Raw genomic sequence first — 17,974 nt, 5'->3', positions numbered from 1 at the left:
GCCAATAATCAATCACCACAGAAATATAAAGACTGTCAAGAGCAGAGCTTGAAATTGTAATTAAATCTGACCTTCTGTGAAGTTAACCTGACATTTCATAATGGCTCAATTGTTATGATGGGGTTCTGTAAGCTCTGAGAACATAGGTCAAGCCTGTATCATTCACCAAAGCCTAGAATTGCTCTTGGCACACTGGTAACGTTTAATACGTGTTGTTGAGTAGTTAAGCATAAAATCTAGTGGTACATAAGAGGTAAATAGTTTGTGTAAATAATCTGTACTGTGAATCTAATACATGCTATAACTAGCAGGCAAGATAAGATCTTTTAGGGCTATCCGCAGAGTAAGGGAAGAGCAAAAAAAAAAAAAAAAAAAATCTGGCAGCAGTTCATTCTTGGAAATCATTCTATAAGGCTGCTCTCCACCTTCTCAGGAAGAGGTATCAAGTCCAAGGCGTGGGGCCCAGGTTCTGGTCTCGGCCTCTTATAGTACCTATGGGACATGAACATATAATTCATCTTGTCTGGATTAGATTATTACTAATTCCTTTCCTGGCAGGTGTTCGGAAAACAAGAGAACACAGATGACATATGATAGCAGAACAAGGCATGAGGCTTTCGATAATGGGGGCCACAGAAGGGAGGAGTGAAGGGTAACGTAGACTTGAATACAGGACATTTGCAAAAGAACATGTGAACACCCGACAAAACTAGATCATACGGAGAAGCACTAAGAAAAGTTTTAATGCGGAAGAGCGCAGGTGAGTGCTGGGAGGGGCAGGGCTGATGGAAAGGACAGTGAAGAAGGGGCTGAGGCAGCCCGAGGCCACGTGAGAGAGTCTTGGTCACCTTCTAGGAAGCACATAGGGAAGGATGATGGGATCTTACTCAGGTAGACCTCTCGCTAGAGAGGACAGGCAAGCCAGGTTCTTTGTACCTTGATTAACTTCATTCTTTTTCATTACTAAAATCAGGGCAAAAGCTGTACTCTTGACCCACTCAACTCCCTGTCTGAGTCTACTTGATAAATTCCCTGTGCCCTTCCTTGGGGCCTCCCGCTGCTACGAAATGGCTTTGTGGAAATATAATGAAATCTTGGTGGTGTCAGCGGATTGCTTTGAGTAAAAAGTGGTGCATGCAAACCAGAGGGTGGCAGGCATTTTAGTGCAAGGATGGAAAAATATGAAAACCCACTGAAAGGAGATTTGTTTGTCATAAGAAGTTATTTTCCTACCAGACAGTGGTTCAGTCACTTTAGGAAAATGAATCCACAAAATTCTGTGGGTTGGCTTAAAGGGGATAGCGAAGTGCAAGGACACTTGTTTGTCTTGATCTCATGTGACCTGCACAAAAAAAGGCTGTCAAAAAATGTCATTTTTCACCAAAGTTGTGGTCACGGTGGTATAGAATGGTGGCAAAATTTCCTGAGTAGAGGAATGGAGTATATCCTCACTTCTGTCTGTGTGCGTGCATTTGTGTGTGTGTGTGTGTGTATTTACACGTATATGTGTGTGTGCATACAGGCATGTGTGTATACATATGTGTGTATTACATAAATATGTGCGTATGGATTTATATACATACATATATAAAATTTCATATTTTCTCCATAAAATCCAGGGCAACAGGTAGCAGATGATTACCATTTTACAGATGGGAAAGCCCAAGGGCCAAAAAATTAAGAGATTTGCCTATGTTTGCTTCAGCTTGTTTTACATTTTATTTAGAATACATACCAACTCCATTACTTCCAAACAGTGATTTGCAATTGCGTCAGTACCAAATGTGGAAACGGATGGCATCTTACAGACTGGTCCGGAGTCCCTACTCTCAAGTCGCTCAGAATGGAGAAGAGTAACGTGGTCACGGAGTTCTGTATTTAAATCCTGACCCAGCCACTTATGTACCTATAACCTTGTGAAAGCCAGATGATCTCCCTAAGGCTCAATTTTTTTCATGTGCCAAGTGGGATGACAACAGGAGCTGATGGGAAGCTTCAACCAAGATACCAGACCCACAGTGTGGGGCACCGTGCATGGCAGAGCCCACGTCTGAGCTAGCGGTGAGGTCCCTCCATAGATCTATAGTTCAGCCTCTGATTTGTTCGGTCCTGTGTCTACTACTATTTTTGGGAAAAGCAAAATGGCCTTTCTTAATAAAATAAATACACCTATGGCTAGTAAGAACTAATATCCCGGCATATTTTTCTTTTTTTTGAGAGAGGGGTCTGGCTTCCACAGGAGTAAAGAAAGAAATCTGCAAACCCATTTGCAGAGACAGAAAAGCCCTGCTTTGAACTGTGGTGTTTTATGTGTGTCCTCATCTCCCACCTCGACCTGCTGGGATTGGGCAATGTTCTCTCCTTTGAGATGGCAGGGTTACAAGAACGTGTAGTTTAAACCCTGCAGTTTGCAAAGGATGAACGTTATTTTGGGGTCTGGGAATCTTCAAAATAATGTGATTGCCTTCTGGGTTCTGTCTCATTAGGTAAAGGCAAAAAAGTTCTAGTTGCTGCTTTGAACCAATATGCAGCTCGGGTTTTAATTAAAACAAGAACCAGGCTCATGACTGGAGGGGAAAATCATGAGATAGAAGGCGTGGACTACGTCATAGGGCCACAGCTAGAGAATAAGAAGGGCAGTTGTGAATTTGGGCATCTTTTGGGTGAGCCACCTTTTTCAAATATATTGGGCATTTTCCTCCCTGCTCCTGCCACTCAACCAGGGAAGAGGCGTTAAGGGCTGTCAGAGACGGAGGTTATGGAATCCTAAAAGTGAAGGCTTTTAGGCCTTCCCTTTTAGCCCTTCCACTTCACCCCCATAAGTGAAGTGCTTATGGGGGACTGACTACATTCTTTTTACGCCAGTGAATTAACAAGTTGAACACATCTTCATTTTTAAATGTCAGCATCCAAATAGCTTCCATTTGGCTCTTAAAGCAGTTGTAACATTTACTGCTCCTGGTTTACCTAAAGAGGCTGAGAACAATCATTTCAACATTAAAGGGGTCACCACTGCTTTCCCCAAGAAGTTATTATCTAAGAACAATACAATTCTGGCACATTTAAGGACTGAACCTGGATCTGACGGAACTATTATAAAATAATCTGCCATGTTATAGAGGTTGCCATATTACAGCTTCTTTCATTTCATGTGGTTTAAAAAAAGATACAGGATGGCTTAGCCTCAGTACGACCAACATGTTAGGTCAGGGAGTTCTTTGTTGCAGGGGATTTTCCTGTGCATTTTAGGTTGTTCAGAAGCATCTTTGGTGTCTACCTACTAGATGCCAGTGGGACCCTTCCCCAACCATAACAACCAAAAATGGCTCCAGGCATTGCCAAATGATTCCCTGGGGTGTGGGTAAAATCAACCCTGACAAGGACCACTGCAGTAGACTATATTCATCTGGAGAGTCAGTCAAGTACTGGGCCCAGAACAGGTATTTCAGAGACAGAGTGCTCCCAAGGAGCTGGGTGGCCCTGGACAAGATGGGTAATACCTCCCCTGCTTTGGTTTGCTCATCTATAAAACTTAAATCATGAGAAATTCCTGCCTCACAGGATTGTTTGAGGATTAAACAAGATAATGCCTCTGCCCGAGTGAGCGCTCAGTATATGTGCGCCATTACCGTTTCAACCTTTCTACGTGCTGCCATTTTTTTTTCTCCCTTCTGATTTAAGCGTAAGGGCAGGTTAAAGATCCAAACAATAGAAACCTATTTAAAGGGGCTGGGAAGGCTTGAGTGCAGCCACACAATTACAGATGGGCAATCTTTATTTATGTTTCTGAGTGGTCAAGTTGTTGAAACGCGACCTCTTACATAATCCGGTATCCCCGATTTGCTAAACAGCGCCGGCTATTGCCTAATGCGCTTTATTATCTTCCAAGCGGAGATCCCTAATTCATCAAAATTATAGGCTGCTGCCAGATGATTCTTCTGTAAGTACAAACACTCTATTGTATTAAAAAAAAAAAATGTCCTGACATAATGCCTGTTTTTTTTCCCCTTGAGTTCTTTCTTCACCGTTGGTCATATAAACATTATTGCTATTATTCACTGAAATAATAACACAAGCTACTTTAAGAGCAACTTACTGTATGCCAAGCTAAGTGCTCCATGTATTTTATCCGGTTACTCAATGCTCAAAACAACCTTAAAAGTTAGGTGGGTATCTTGGAGAGGAGAAGTTACTGTGCTGTAGTCAGCAAAGGTCAGAGCGAGGCTGGAGCTCCCTTCCAAAGCCTATGCTCTTAAAATGCAGCTTCATCAAAGCTAAGAGCGCTGCCCTCAACTCCTCATCATAATGCCCGTTTCCCCTTTTCAGACGGTTTCCACACTCCCTCCACCTCCCCACGTGATTCTCTCCTTGCTTCTCCCCACTCAGCTCAAAATACCTCGAGGTGAGTGCCATGAAAGAACCATGCTCTGAACACTTTTAAGTATAGTAGCTTAAAAAGAGAGAGAAGAGAAGAGACAAAAAGAAACTGTGGAAAGGAAGAAAGTCACTTCACGTGGGTCTTAACGAGGATTAATAAAGATTGTCTGGAAGCGAGGATAGGGAGAGGCTGAATTCACATTCCCCGGGTACACAAGCACTCATTCAAGGTTGTATAAAGCAGATCATTAATCAAACTCGCCCTAGTAATCCAGTGCTGGCATACTGTATGCAAATTTTACTTCAAAGTGAACCGCGCAGTAGAGAAGTAACTCCCTCGCCAGAGGTGTGTGAAAAGAGCTTATCTTTTTGAGACCATTTCTAGCAGTGACCCAAAGCTACATGCCCTGAGAGAGTGATGAAAATAGCGTGGGAAGTTGTGACCCTAGAGGTGCTGGGAAGAAAAGTTAGATGGCTAGCTCAGAAACAGCAACCTTCTCTTCACATACTCGGAGAGCTCAGTTTGGCGGGGGGCTGAGGAGCCAACATGGCTGCCGGTTGGCTCTGTGGCAGAACTGATCGTGTGGCCCGGGGTACGTCACAATCAGCTCTACGCAGGCTACGTACGGATGACCCATCAGAGCCACCGTGAGGGAAGCGGGAGGCAGCAGGAAGTTGGCGGCTGTCGTGGGAACGAAGCAGCTCATGGGCCCACAGCTTTACAGGATTAAGCAGGGCCCTCAGAGGGCAGCTGGTCCAGTCCTTATCAACGCATGACTCGTTCTCAGTATTCCCCCAGAGCATCCAACCTGTGCTTTGACCCCACAGGGATTGGGAGGATTCCTCTTATTGTTCATCAGTTAATAACTTGGCCATCCGTGTCCTTGGGAACGCCAGAGAATGCTGGCCGTGGCAAAGCCCATCACATAAAGGGAATTATCCCTGATAGGGTTAATCGTGTGCTATACACAGGCACTTTATACATTCACTCAGTGAATAATTTTGGCAACAAGGAAACAGATTAGGAAGGGGAGGCTCAGCGAGGCCAAACCCCTCCCCCACCATACACACCATCAAGTGAGATTCACTTCTTGGTCCAGGAGACCCCGAAACCCCACTTTGTCTGCCACACAGGGTTTCTGCTGTCAACTGCTCAGTACGACTGGGAGAGTTTAGGATATACAGATTACAATAAAGCGGCCCATGGAGGTGAAGGCAGAATTCCCTGAAGTGTCACTTGCAAGAAGGGCTACTTACGGATATATCATCACTGAAGTCAATCTCATCCAAATCAAGGTATTCAGGCGCTTCCATTATTCCTCTTTGCACATTTTGAGTAAAGTCAAATACTTATAAAAGCCCTGGAAAAGACAGAGGCAAAAAGAAAAAAAAAAAAAAAGCAAAAGGGTTAGCTGTTTTATAACTCAAACTCCCATCTATATTTAAACAAACAAAAATGAGCAGGGTAAATGGGTGCTAGTGCTACCTTGGAGCCCATGTTCCCTCTTTGATGGCCCAGCCTGGCTTTTCAGCTCCTCAGGCTCCTCAGGGAGCACCCAAGTTCCTTTGCTTTGCTTCATCTGTTTCCTTATTTTTTTGCCAGGACAGTAACTCAGGTCAGCCGCTTCCCCAGGGACCAATATTAGGACTGACCGCACCTTGCACTTACCATACCCTGGGGGAAAGCAGGGCTTTGGGGATGGGGAGCAAGCCTCAAAATCTTAGGGTATTCACCATATTCCACTGTTTACGGCAGGCATATCCCTGGAAGCCATGCGTGGAGCAGTAAATCCTGGCTCGCCATGGAAATAACCCAACTACAAGACAGAGACCAACTAACCAAGAGTAATGGCTACTTCAGACGTTGGAGGACAATGTCCAGTTCACCCTTCCCCCAAAACAGGATCCAGGCATAGATGTAAACCACAGGGTTTCCGCCTGGCTCGGGCTTCTCACAGCTTTGCCTGACGGTGCCACAGTGACCTGACGCAGGCGCCAGAATGTCCTCAGTCAGCACTTGCCTCGGGGCTGCCCGTGGCAATCCTTTAAATCTGTCAAGGAAGATACATCACCTCGCAGTTCGCTTTCCCATCACTTATCATCATCACCATTGGCGGTGGCAGTGGTACCTAAAGATGTCAAGAACAGAAATATAGATCTCCGGGTAGTGCCTGAGCGCACAGCGTCTCCCGCAGAGCCGACTCTGAGAGCAAACGAGATCCCCTTTCCCGGAACTTGTCTTTCTTATTTATTTATTTATTTTTTACTTGTCTTTCTTATTATAGAAACTGTCCTATGTATTCAGACTTGAGCCTCTGAAATAATGTATTCTCTCCTCTTTCGGTTCTCTAATCAAGGGGTTATCTTGATGAGGCCAAGAAATAAGAAGACTAAGGAATACGTTATTGGGAAGTGAAAATAAGTCTAGGCTGATGAAAATGGGTTTAATTAATGAGGAAAGGGGGTTTAAGTGATATAAGATCAAGAGTGTAAAAATGACTCTTTTTGAAAACGAAACTCTTACTTTGGAGGCCTTGCTTTCCCATTTTGAGAACTTGTCTTTTTTTAAGCTACACAAATTGCTTAATTACAATAAATGGGGAAAAAAAATCACTTGCCACCCATACCTCAAAACCATCAGTTGATTTAATTTCCAGTGTTTCCTCTCCTTCTCATCCCACATGCATATACCATTTTTGCATATTTTTAATTATAGTGCATACAGGGTTGAACCAAGAAAGGATTGGGAGCCTACTACCATGTTCAAATGAGATTATCCATTTAGAATAAACATTAAAATTTCTTCTGGGGGCGCCTGAGTGGCTCAGTCAGTTGAGCATCTGACTCCTGATTTTGGCTCAGGTCATGATCTCAGGGTTGTGAGATCGAGCCCTGTGTCGGGCTCCACACTGGGCTTACAGACTGCTTAAGATTCTCTTTCTGCCCCTTCCTCCCCTCTCTCCCTCTCTAAAAAAAAAAAAAAAAAAAGTGATTTCTTCTCAAATCACATTAAGGTTTAAAATGAAGAGAAAATCAATTTATTTGTTATATATATATAATATTATATATCAAGGTTACATATTATATATAAAATTACCATATTAATAATTATACAATAATTACATTAATCATACCAATAAATAATAAATATTGATATGTGTTATTATATATTTAAATATCTATTATTGTATTTGTTATATATTCTCTCTCTCTCTAAATATATCTAGAAATTTTATTATTTACAGAAATCTAAAAAGAGGTTCTTAAGCAAATTGCTTGGTACAAAAATATGTCACCTTTCCTCTAATCCTCACAAAGATTTTCAGAGGAAAATAATGCACATTCATACTTGCAAATTACACAAAGTAACTTTCTCTTCCATTCTGGTGGATTCTGAGACAATCCAGACTATTTGGATTCTAGCTCGTCAGCTGACAGACTTTCTTCGAATCTAGTTTCTTTTCACTACATCTGTACTCCAGGTTGAATTGTTCACCTACAGATTCTATTCCTGTGGCCTTGGTGAACACAAGATGATAGTGGGTGTCAGGATGGGGTGCAGACAAAACCAATATCACCAGAAGCATGGATTCATGAGAACATGAATCAGGAAAACATGTTTCAAGACTGGGGATCGAGCACATCTTTAAATATAAGACATACAGACTAAACATAAAATACACATGGACACGTCTTAATGAAGCAAATTCACAAGTACTCATCGAGCCCCTGTTTGAGGTGTTCTGATGATATATTCAGCAATATCCACTCTAGTTCAGCTATTCTAACAGGACATAGCCAGTGGATAATATAAAGCATGACACTGAAGCAGACGATTTTCCTGGTTAGACTTGGAAAAGGTAGTGAGATTCTTTATTCCATAGGCCAGAACACAAGAGTTACAACAGTTCCAGCTCATGACGGGAAGAGCTGGGCCACTGCCCATATTTATCTCAGTGGGCTGGGTGGTCCAGCCTCAGATGAAGGGGCCCAAGGAGTCCAGGACCCTCCTCTCCTCCTAATGGGCTTCCACATGCGTCCATCTCCTTACGATGCCTTATTCTCTCTACCACCCAATTCCTCTTGTCAGGTTTCAGGGTTTCCCTCTTTCAAGGTGCCACTTTAGAAGTGTTACCTCCTCAGTTATAAAGTGCAGAAATCCCCATGGTTCACCAATCCAGCCACATTCCCGATATTCATTGCTCCTTTTCAGTAGAGAGTGAGACCACAGCTGTCCCAGGGGTCATTACATTGCCTCCACATCTGCCCTTGCATGGGGCACCTGGCATGCAGGGGCACTCCCTCCGGAGGAATGGGGGAAGGGATGAGGTCAGCTGGGAGCAGGGGCTGAAAATCATCCAACATGATAAGGAAACTGAGCCAGGCTGCCGGTGGTTTTCTCATCCTGCCCTAGTGGCACCATCCTGCGTCCCCCACGCCAGCCCACAATGGAAACCAGAGGGTCCTCTTTCCTGACCACATGCTCTAAGGGAATACACAGCTACAGAGGGCATACACCGGAGGCCCATGAGCAGAGTCTGGCCCACAGATGTGATGTGTCTGGCCCTAGCAGTGTTTTTTAAAGAATGGAGTGAGTTGCCAATTTGTAGACCTTGGGTGATTTCACATAAAATTCTGGATTTCTGGCTTTGCTTTAAAAATATCTGAGGCTCTGGCCAACACAGATCCGCATTCCCCATGACAACAATTGGCTGGAGCTAAGCTGCCTCATGGACAGGCATGTGCTCCCCAGTTCACCAGCTCCCCTTCTTCAGCTCCCCTCCCTGAGAAGCCCTGCCTGGCCCTGGGGGCATGTGAGTGTTTGATCCGTCAAAGGAATTCAGCATTAAACAATAAGTCCCATCACCCCCCACCCCCTTTTTGGTACGGGTGCCTCCTGCCAAACACTGTTTACTTCATTTGTATTCCAAGATCAAATTTGTATTCTAAGATTGTTTTAAATTCTCATGCCACAACAGCAACAAAAAAATTTCTTACACATAAATTACCAGCTTGTTATAATTTGTAGTTTCACAAAGCCTCCATTTTCTCTCCTAGGACTAGAAAAAGAAAACCTTCACACACGTCATCAAATGTCGCAAGGTGGGGATTAGGTTTCCTTCACTGTACAACTGGAGGAAGGAAGGGTTCTTGCTTTGTTGTGATTGCTGCTGTAGATTGATGTGGTGCCACTTTGCTGTTGCGACCAGAGGGAAGGGCACAAGCTGTGTCAAGTGCAAGCCCAGAGGAAAACCAAGGCTATCCACCATCTGGCCAGACTAGCAGCTTGGACACAAGAGGGCTAACTTTACACAGGGCCGACAAGAGCGGGTTCACACGTCAGTGAAAAATACTTTTACATGAGATTTTTATTGCTAGGCTTCATAGTTGGCCTTGGGCCCCTTTGAGATCTCAAAGCCCACTCATTTATAAATTTGTAGCACCCCGTCCCCATCAGCCCTGACCCTACAAGCTACAGTCACTTGTCCCAGGTTCTCTGAGGTCCCAAGGACTTTCTTTTGTATTACTGTCCCCTTTCACCCCAATATACCTCTTACAAGATCTGTCTACCTTAGATACTGTTGACTGACTGAAATCATTCCATTTCGAGTTCAGCTGAGCTTTTCCTTTCTCTTCATGGAGGTTAGCAATTTTTAATTTGTTATTCACTCAGGCAGGTATGTTCTGTGTTTAATTTTTTTTAAGGGTGGGGAGAGATGAAGATGGAAGCTAGTGGGAAAGTAGAGAAAGGTAAAGAAAATATTTTCTAATGGTTAAATGCTACCAATTTCAGTAGGAAAATTTATAGGAAGGAAAAGAAGGAAAAATTAGAGTGTGTGGACACAGGGCTAGGTGGCTGGGACCTATATGCTGTCTAGAAGCTGTTGGTGACATAGTCTCCCCTTCTTTTGGTGTGCCCGAGGTATCGGGAGAAACTCCATCCAAGCTCCGAGTGGATGCTCAGCTAGAGGAGATAAAGGACAACATAATGAGCACCAACTGTACACAAAGTCTGTAGGATTTTTTTCTACTTTCATGGAGTTTTGATAAACTGCCAAAAACAGAAGTCCCTCCAGTGCCTATTAAAGTGTACAGAAGGGGCTCATAGCCCTAATGGGTCTATCAACACCATGTCACCTTCTCATAAGGGACCTCAGTGATTGCCCAACTGCTTCCTTCGAGGGAAAATTCAGTCTGGGAAAAGAGCTCAAAATAACGAAGAGTCCAACTGGATAATAAAAAGGAAGCAAGCAATTTAAAAAAAATAGCCTTCCCCCACTCTAGTATTATGCTTATCTTCAGGTGATATTTCTGATGTTTTTGTTGCGACTTAAAAATTGACGCTAAAAATAATTCCAAATGAAGACTTCCAAAAATCTGTTGGCTAATGGCATCATCAAGTGGAAAAAGCTTGAAATGGCCAACAAAATTTCTGTGAGAAGCTCCACTCAATGTACACATTCTGGCATGCTTGGCTCATAAAAGGCTCACGGATTTGTGACTACAGTCACACATTACCTAAATTGCTCTACTGAAATTTTTCTCAAAACGAATTGCCTCACTCCCTTTTACAAGGAGTCAGCATAGACTCACTCTGAAGGCTCATGTTACACACATCTCTCCTTTCCTGCCAAAGTCGCTATTGCTCCATTTACCAGTTGCCTACGAAGGCCTGGTAATTAAACCTAAGTTGGGCTTGTCAAAATAAATGAGCAGAGTACTTTCGGTGATGAGGTAACCTCAACTGATATGCATTACAGCTTCTTTCTTTGTTCTTTAATTCACCAGCACTTGGGAAAACACAGCATCCTACACCCCTGTGTGCATGCTCATGTATGCGCGTGTGCGCGCGCAAACACACACACACACACACACACACAAAGAGCCAAATCTGTACTGGGATACATTTTCAGTTTGCAAGCTTGCACACAGATACTGGACTTACTGCCTTTAATATAACAAGAGCTCCAAAAAAAAAAAAAAAAAATCACCAACTAAGTACTGGAAGGCATGGGTGGAAAAAAGTGAAATATATGAAATGTCGTCCCCAGTTGGCTCAGTAGCTTGGCTGGCAAGGAAGCAGCTCATTCCAAATGTTAGATTTGGTTTCTTTTACTCTTTGATTCAACAGGGGCCAGAAGCATGGCAGTCACTAAATGCCTAGTCCTGAAGCAGAAAAATGATAGAGGCAAGACATTTCTACTGGAAAGAGGTAACTGAAGGAGAGCCAAGAAGTACACACGAGGGGTAAAGGGGAAAGCACGACCTCTGGAGATTTCATCCCCTTCTTCATGTATGGACTATCCTCGCATGTACATTCTCCACACTGGCATGGAACATAGAGTACAAAGGGACAGAGCTAAGAAAACAAGCCATTACAATAAAATGTGGTCCTTGCTAAGAGAAATGAACCCACAGGAGCCTGAGACACCCAACCTAGATTTGGAGATGAGGCAATCTCCCTGGGACGGGGTGAGGTCTAAGCTGAACACTGAGGGACGAGGGTGTGCATGGTGAGGGGAGCTGGAGGACTGGGGGAGGTGTCCCAGGCAGTGGTGACAGCTGAGAATGCTCAAGCAGAACTTCCAGAAAGAGGAATAACATTGATTTCGTACCTACTGCTGTTTTTGCTCCAAAGAAGGAGTCTTGAAGGGTGAAGGCCAGGGTGGTAAGCTGGCGTGGTCAGGGGATTATTTCCAAAGCCAGAGTGTAAACACAGCACATTTTCTTGGAATATCACATTTTCCAGCTTGTTTGGAAAAAATACAAGTAAAAGTTTGCTATCAAACAAGAGACAACATATTGACCCTGCTCCAGCTCCCAGGGAGGGGGTGTTGTTCTTCCTGTGTGACTGCCCACAGAAACAGTGGTGAAGCAAAGCTCTGTACTGGGATCTGGGTCTGGTGCCCGATCTGGAACAAATTTTATACCCAGGGTCTAGGTGTTTCTACATACAGTCTCCCATTTATGTTTCACAAAGGCTCTGAAAGCCTTCATAATTTCTTCAAAATTTCTTTGGTGGAGATAAGGAAATTGAGGCTCAGAGAGGTTCTGCAATTGCCTCAGAGACACACAGCCAGGGCTTTTGATGTTAAGTTTGCTTTTCTCCTTTATTCCATCTTGCCCAAACTGCAGGGGTCAAAGTAGTGCTTGGCCATTTGATTTTTTCAAGTCACCTTTAATTTTTTATCTGACTTTATTACAACTCTGTGAGGAGGTAGAGTGTGTGTATCACGATTTACAGTTATTTCCTTTCTATTTCACAGATAGGAAAACATAGGAATGTTCTGGCCCAAATTAAGTACAACTAAGTAGGAGAAAAGCAGCTCAGACAAGCCACTTCCCACTAATTCTGGGACTCTACCAGTTTGCCCTCTGGATTGCTCTGAAACATGGGCATGTCTTTGAGCCATCTGGGTCAGAATTCCATAGACATCCTTAGTCCTTAATTGTATCACTTTGGGTTCTTACAAACTGTAATGCCAAGCAAACTGCTCTTTCCCCTCTCCAGCAGAGTCCCAATAGAAAAAACGGTAGGCATGATCATCATCATGAGAGAAAAGTATATGGATCTTTGGGCACCTTAACATCCCTTACCCAGAGAGGTCCCTGAACTGTTCCATAAAACATCATGTTCCATAGTCAGTTGGTTTATAATACTTTGACTTCATCTTCAAAGAAAATGTTGACCACCTTTCCTTATGTTTTATTAAAAAGGCAAGTAAGACAGCCGTGGGCTGGAAAACCTCATTCTGGAGATCTGAATTGCTCTGACAAACCCCTACAAAGGTTGGTCTTTTGGTAGTTTTGAGCTCTTGCTTATAGTTTAAAATTCTTGCATTCTTTTTATTTCTAAAATCTAAATGCTGACCATGAACCAACTCATACTAGGACTTTAGAGCTTGAAAAGACCTTAGTAGTTAAGCCTAGAGGAAGAGGCACTTTTAAATTTGTGTGTGTGTTTGTGTGTGTGTGAGAGAGAGAGAGAGTGAGAGAGAGAGAGAGATTTAAAATAAATTTATTGGGTGCCTGGTTGGCTCAGTCGTTAAGCGTCTGCCTTCGGCTCAGGTCATGGTCCCAGGGTCCTGGGATCGAGTTCCGCACTGGGCTCCCTGCTCAGCGGGAAGCCTGCTTCTCCCTCTCCCACTCCCCTCTGCTGTGTTCCCTCTCTCACTGTGTCTCTTGCTGCCAAATAAATAAATAAAATCTTTAAAAAAATAAATTTATTATTCAAAATTCTTTTTGGAAAGAGGAAGGAAAGAATCCATACAGGAGCTTCACAAGACAAAAGAATGTATAATAGAAAAAAATAGAGACATGCCCCTAAACACAAAAATAGTATACTGTATTTGGTTCTGGATGTCACTTCTTATGAAGGTCAGGGGCAAACTGTTATGTACCAAGGAAGAGTAAGGAAGTCAGGACAGTTGGTGTTTGGAAAGCTGTCTTGTGTGGCACAGCTAAGGAAACATCTAATGTGGAGAAGAGAATCTCCTCTCCCTCTATGACCATAAAGAGCCACCACATAAAGGCAAGATTCGACTCCAAGGGTCGATCGTAGAGGAAGTTTTGGGTACACCAATCTCAGCAGTCTTCCTACTAATGGCAACTGGAGCGGGCTTAAATGGAACAGGCTGCTTTATGAGATCACAACCATGCCAGCAAGAAATTGCTCATCTAGAGGTCTGGAGGGATCCTTCGAGGGCAAAAGATGGGACTCTTGTATTTGCAAGGAGGAAGAGATGGCTTCCTAACGCAAAGATTCTGTGTGGTCTGAGATGGCAGTGGGAACACCCCTAACACCGAACCAGGACAGTCTTGACCCATCCGGACCCCTCTCCTCAGTGTTGCCATGACAATCTCTGTCGAACCTTCCTAATCCTGTCTTATCTGCCCCCTGATCCCACAAGGAATGTGAAGGAAATATGGAGGTTGAGAGAGAGCAAGAGAGTTAAAGAGAAAATAATTTTTAAAAGCGAACTGGGATGTTGTTCATTCAGTGAGAATATGATTTACTCTCCGTTGTAGATGAAAACTTACCAATTCTACAAGGACAAAACTATGACCTAATGAGGCCCAAACAAAAAGAAAATATCTGGGAAGAAAAAGGAAACATTTCTAGCACTGGGAAGTTGAGCCTGGACCTTAGCCAGTTGCGTCTTGCACCGGCTTCTGGAAAGGAACTATGGAATAATTTTGCAACTGGATCCCTTACTCCGTTATGTACAGGAAACTATCCAAATCCAAGTTCCAAATTTTTGGCGCACCTGAAGTGGTCATGCTTTACTCCTGATTTTGCAAAGATTGTTTGATTTCTACAGTGGATTTGCTTGGCAATTATTATTGAGAATGTATGGAACACAGATGACAATCTCAATCCCTTTTTAGACAGAAGTAGACATAATAGCAATATGCACGGAGAGCATTCAAGACTCCATCAAGAGTTGGCCATCTTGGCTGTGTTCTCCTACTTCTCTGTTTGTAAAGATTAAACTCCCAAGCAGCCTTAGGCCAGTGTTCTCAAAGTTAAGCCCACATGAGAATCCCCCAGAAAGCTTATTAAAGCAGATTGCTGGGTCCAACCCCAAGAGTTTCTGATTCAATAGGCCTGGGTAGAGGCCTGGGAATTTACATTTCTCACAAGTTCCCAGGTGATGCTGAATCTGCTGGTCCCAGAACCACATTTGAGAGCTGCTACCTAAGATCAATAGCTCATCCCAGCCCCGGCTACATCTGCACTTAATTAAAAGATGGTGACCTCTTCCCCGCATCCTCCATGTCCACAGATGTTAACTTCATTATACAGGATCCATGCCTAGTGCCCTTCTGATTAAACTGCCTCTGTGGACTCCACTAAGTGTTTCCCATGAAGACCACCCAGAAAACGAGAAGGCCTTAAGTCTCTCTCCGTGTGTGTGTCTGTTTTAATTCCCAGTGCTATACAAGGGACAGACGCCCGCCTACAAAATCCTACAAAATTTAGGCCTTGGTTACTTTAAAATTTCTTTTCTCCATAGCACTTCATGGCAACAAAGATGTTCTAAGTTTCTCCTGTTAATGAGATCCAGGTTTATAATTTTAGATGCAGCCTTTTTAGAGCAAGAATCTCAATACAGGGATATCCAGTCACTAGAACTACAGTATAATAAATCCCATGTCTACTAATAAAGAAGGAAAATGAAAGAAAAAATATAAGAATCTAATGAGAATTAGCTTAAAATCCAATGCTTATACAACATGTACGCATTATAAGATATTTAAAATAATTACTCACTGAATCTGAAGCAGTCCAAATGGCTACACTGGCTAACTGTGAAAAATAAAATCCTGGCCATGTATTTTTTTTTAAGATTTTATTTATTTATTTGAGAGAGAGAGAGAGAAGTAAAGCAGGAAGGAGGGGTAGAGGGAGAGGGAGAAGCAGACGTCCTGCTGAGCAGGGAGCCCAAGGGGGGGCTCTATCCCAGGACCATGGGATCATGATCTGAGCCGAAGGCAGACACTTAACCAACTGAACGACCCAGGCACCCCCTGGTCATGTATTTTTATTTATGGTTATAATTATTATAATGTGCTTATTTTTATTGAATCCAAATCCAGAAATCAGATTACTATGGAGATTTCATCAATTCCTCCAATTAAAATGTACTGACTTAATAACCAAAAGGGGAAATAAACTATAACATAAATGGCTCCTTTTTCTGAAGAAGAGTATAGTTTGATATGTAGGTAATTAAACAAGCACAGTTCAGTAACCAAATATTTGCACATCTATGCATACACGCAGAGCATGATTAAGCAAGCACTAATTCTTTGATCCAATGCTTTCATCTATCCCTAATTTACTAAAGACACTTAGAGAAAGGAAAATGAATGCAATCTGCTTCCCAGTTAGATGAGGTACTATGACTAACAGTGCAAAACTGAACACTGCATACTTAATGAATGATTTTCAACGTGGGGCAAAGCATGTTAAGAAAAAACTTAAGATGAAAACACAAGATTGGTGTCAAGTACCGTTAGCAATTCAGCTAGAAAGTTATTATCCTCAGTTTCAACAACATGCTGTTTTCGAATACAACACCTGGCACAGAGTAAATACTTAATATATTATTTGTTACGTGGAGTTTATTTCCAGACTGTGACCCTTGTTCAGTCACTTTGGAATTTCTACATTCAAAATCTCGGTACTGTCCCCAGTGACAAAAGTTGTGATGACTGTTTTCCTGCAGCTTTTAATAACTTTAGTGTTCACGTCATCTTCTTGCCATTTCCCCCGGAGCTCTGTTTTCAGAGAGGAGGGGATCTTCGAGCCCCCCTGCAAAAACTGTCTAGTGATGAGGGCTAGGGAAGCCTCAGCTGCACCTTCCCAGGCCAGAGCCCGTTTCCCAGAGATTAAAAGCAAGTTCTCCAAACTGATGGTTACCAGGGGGGGAGGAGATGGGGGGATGGGTGAAATAGGTGATGGGGATTAAGGAGAGCACTTATTGTGAGGAGCACCAGGTGATGTATGGACCTGTTGGATCATGATATTGTACACCTGAAACTAATAGAACACTGTATGTTACTATACTGGAATTAAAGTAAAAACTTAATTAAAAAAAGAAACTGAGGTCTTTGCCATTAAGCGTAAGGAGAGAGCATAACCTTTGCAGGCGGAGGGGTGGGTTTTTCCTCTCTGGCACCACAGAAGGATACCAACTTCATTCTGTAATTCACCAACATGAGCAGAAAAGGACTCAGAGCTGAGAAGCCTGAAGATAGTGCTGTGAGAACGGCTGGAAAAAAGACACAGGCTGCCAAGTCTTTTAAGAAATAGACTAAGATAAAGTGAGAAATCCAAAGTGGAGTGATCAGCCACATTAATAAGATGCTGAACTTGGCCCCTCTAAGGATTTCAATTTCTGAATCATCATCTCCCATCCAGATGTCACCATATGTCATTTTCTTTCTTTCCAAAAGGAGAACAGACATCCAGAAACAGACAAAGACTAAGGTGGCTAAAGGAAGAATATCAATCAGAACTAAAAATATTTTCCCATAGTAAAACTCTACCTGCCTGTTTCCAAAGTCAATGAGGCAATCCATATAAATCCTGTTAGGAGACGAGGGGTCTGTATCATTTCCGGCACTGTGGTGTTCTGATTTTCTAGCACAGAGTAAAATGGGGAGGTACGCCACCACCCCAGCAACCCCAAGGGCACACACCACCCTCCAAGAACACTTCGGATGATCCGGGTTGGGAGCCTCACTCAAGGGGTGGACAGTGCGGTAAAGCTTCCGGTGGTAGAGCAAGGCAAAGTGTAACATGAACCAGATGGCCAGCGAGGTGGTCAGGGAGGCCGTGAAGTGCACGACTTTGCAGCCCGCGGAATCCAACACAAAACCGGAAGAATAAACAATTTTCATGACGTTCACCACCAAGTTTTTCAGGACATGGACAAACACAAGGCTGAAAATCAGGAGAAAGGATGTCTGTAAAGGTCCAGCGATACATTTCCTTGTGGAATAAAATAAACACACATTTCCAGCCACGCTCACTAGGATTAGGGTGGTGCAAGTGATGATCTCAAGCACGCCGGCAGACGGCTTCATG

The 17,974-nt window shown here is 43.1% G+C and overlaps 1 protein-coding gene across 7 annotated transcripts in view; it reads right to left on the bottom strand.

The window, feature by feature from the left end:
* The window catches only part of LOC113929810 (synuclein alpha interacting protein), a 155,260-nt gene that overhangs the window by 69,545 nt on the left and 67,741 nt on the right, over positions 1 to 17,974 (bottom strand). For 4 of the 7 annotated variants that reach the window (XM_027606979.2, XM_027606980.2, XM_027606981.2 and 1 more), the window contains exon 2: positions 5,635 to 5,738. In XM_027606979.2, coding sequence (XP_027462780.1) covers positions 5,635 to 5,691 — 57 coding nt within the window. In that variant the 5' untranslated portion in view covers positions 5,692 to 5,738. Of the gene's footprint in view, positions 1 to 4,886; positions 4,893 to 5,634; positions 5,739 to 6,217; positions 6,343 to 17,974 lie in introns of those variants that run through there. The other 3 variants (XM_027606978.2, XM_027606984.2, XM_027606985.2) reach the window with 2 other exon arrangements.

Source organism: Zalophus californianus, chromosome 5 (assembly GCF_009762305.2).
Source record: "Zalophus californianus isolate mZalCal1 chromosome 5, mZalCal1.pri.v2, whole genome shotgun sequence".
NCBI classification, from domain to species: domain Eukaryota; kingdom Metazoa; phylum Chordata; class Mammalia; order Carnivora; family Otariidae; genus Zalophus; species Zalophus californianus.
The sequence above is the reverse complement of the archived record's forward strand: the minus strand, read 5'-3'. Positions and strand labels throughout refer to the sequence as shown.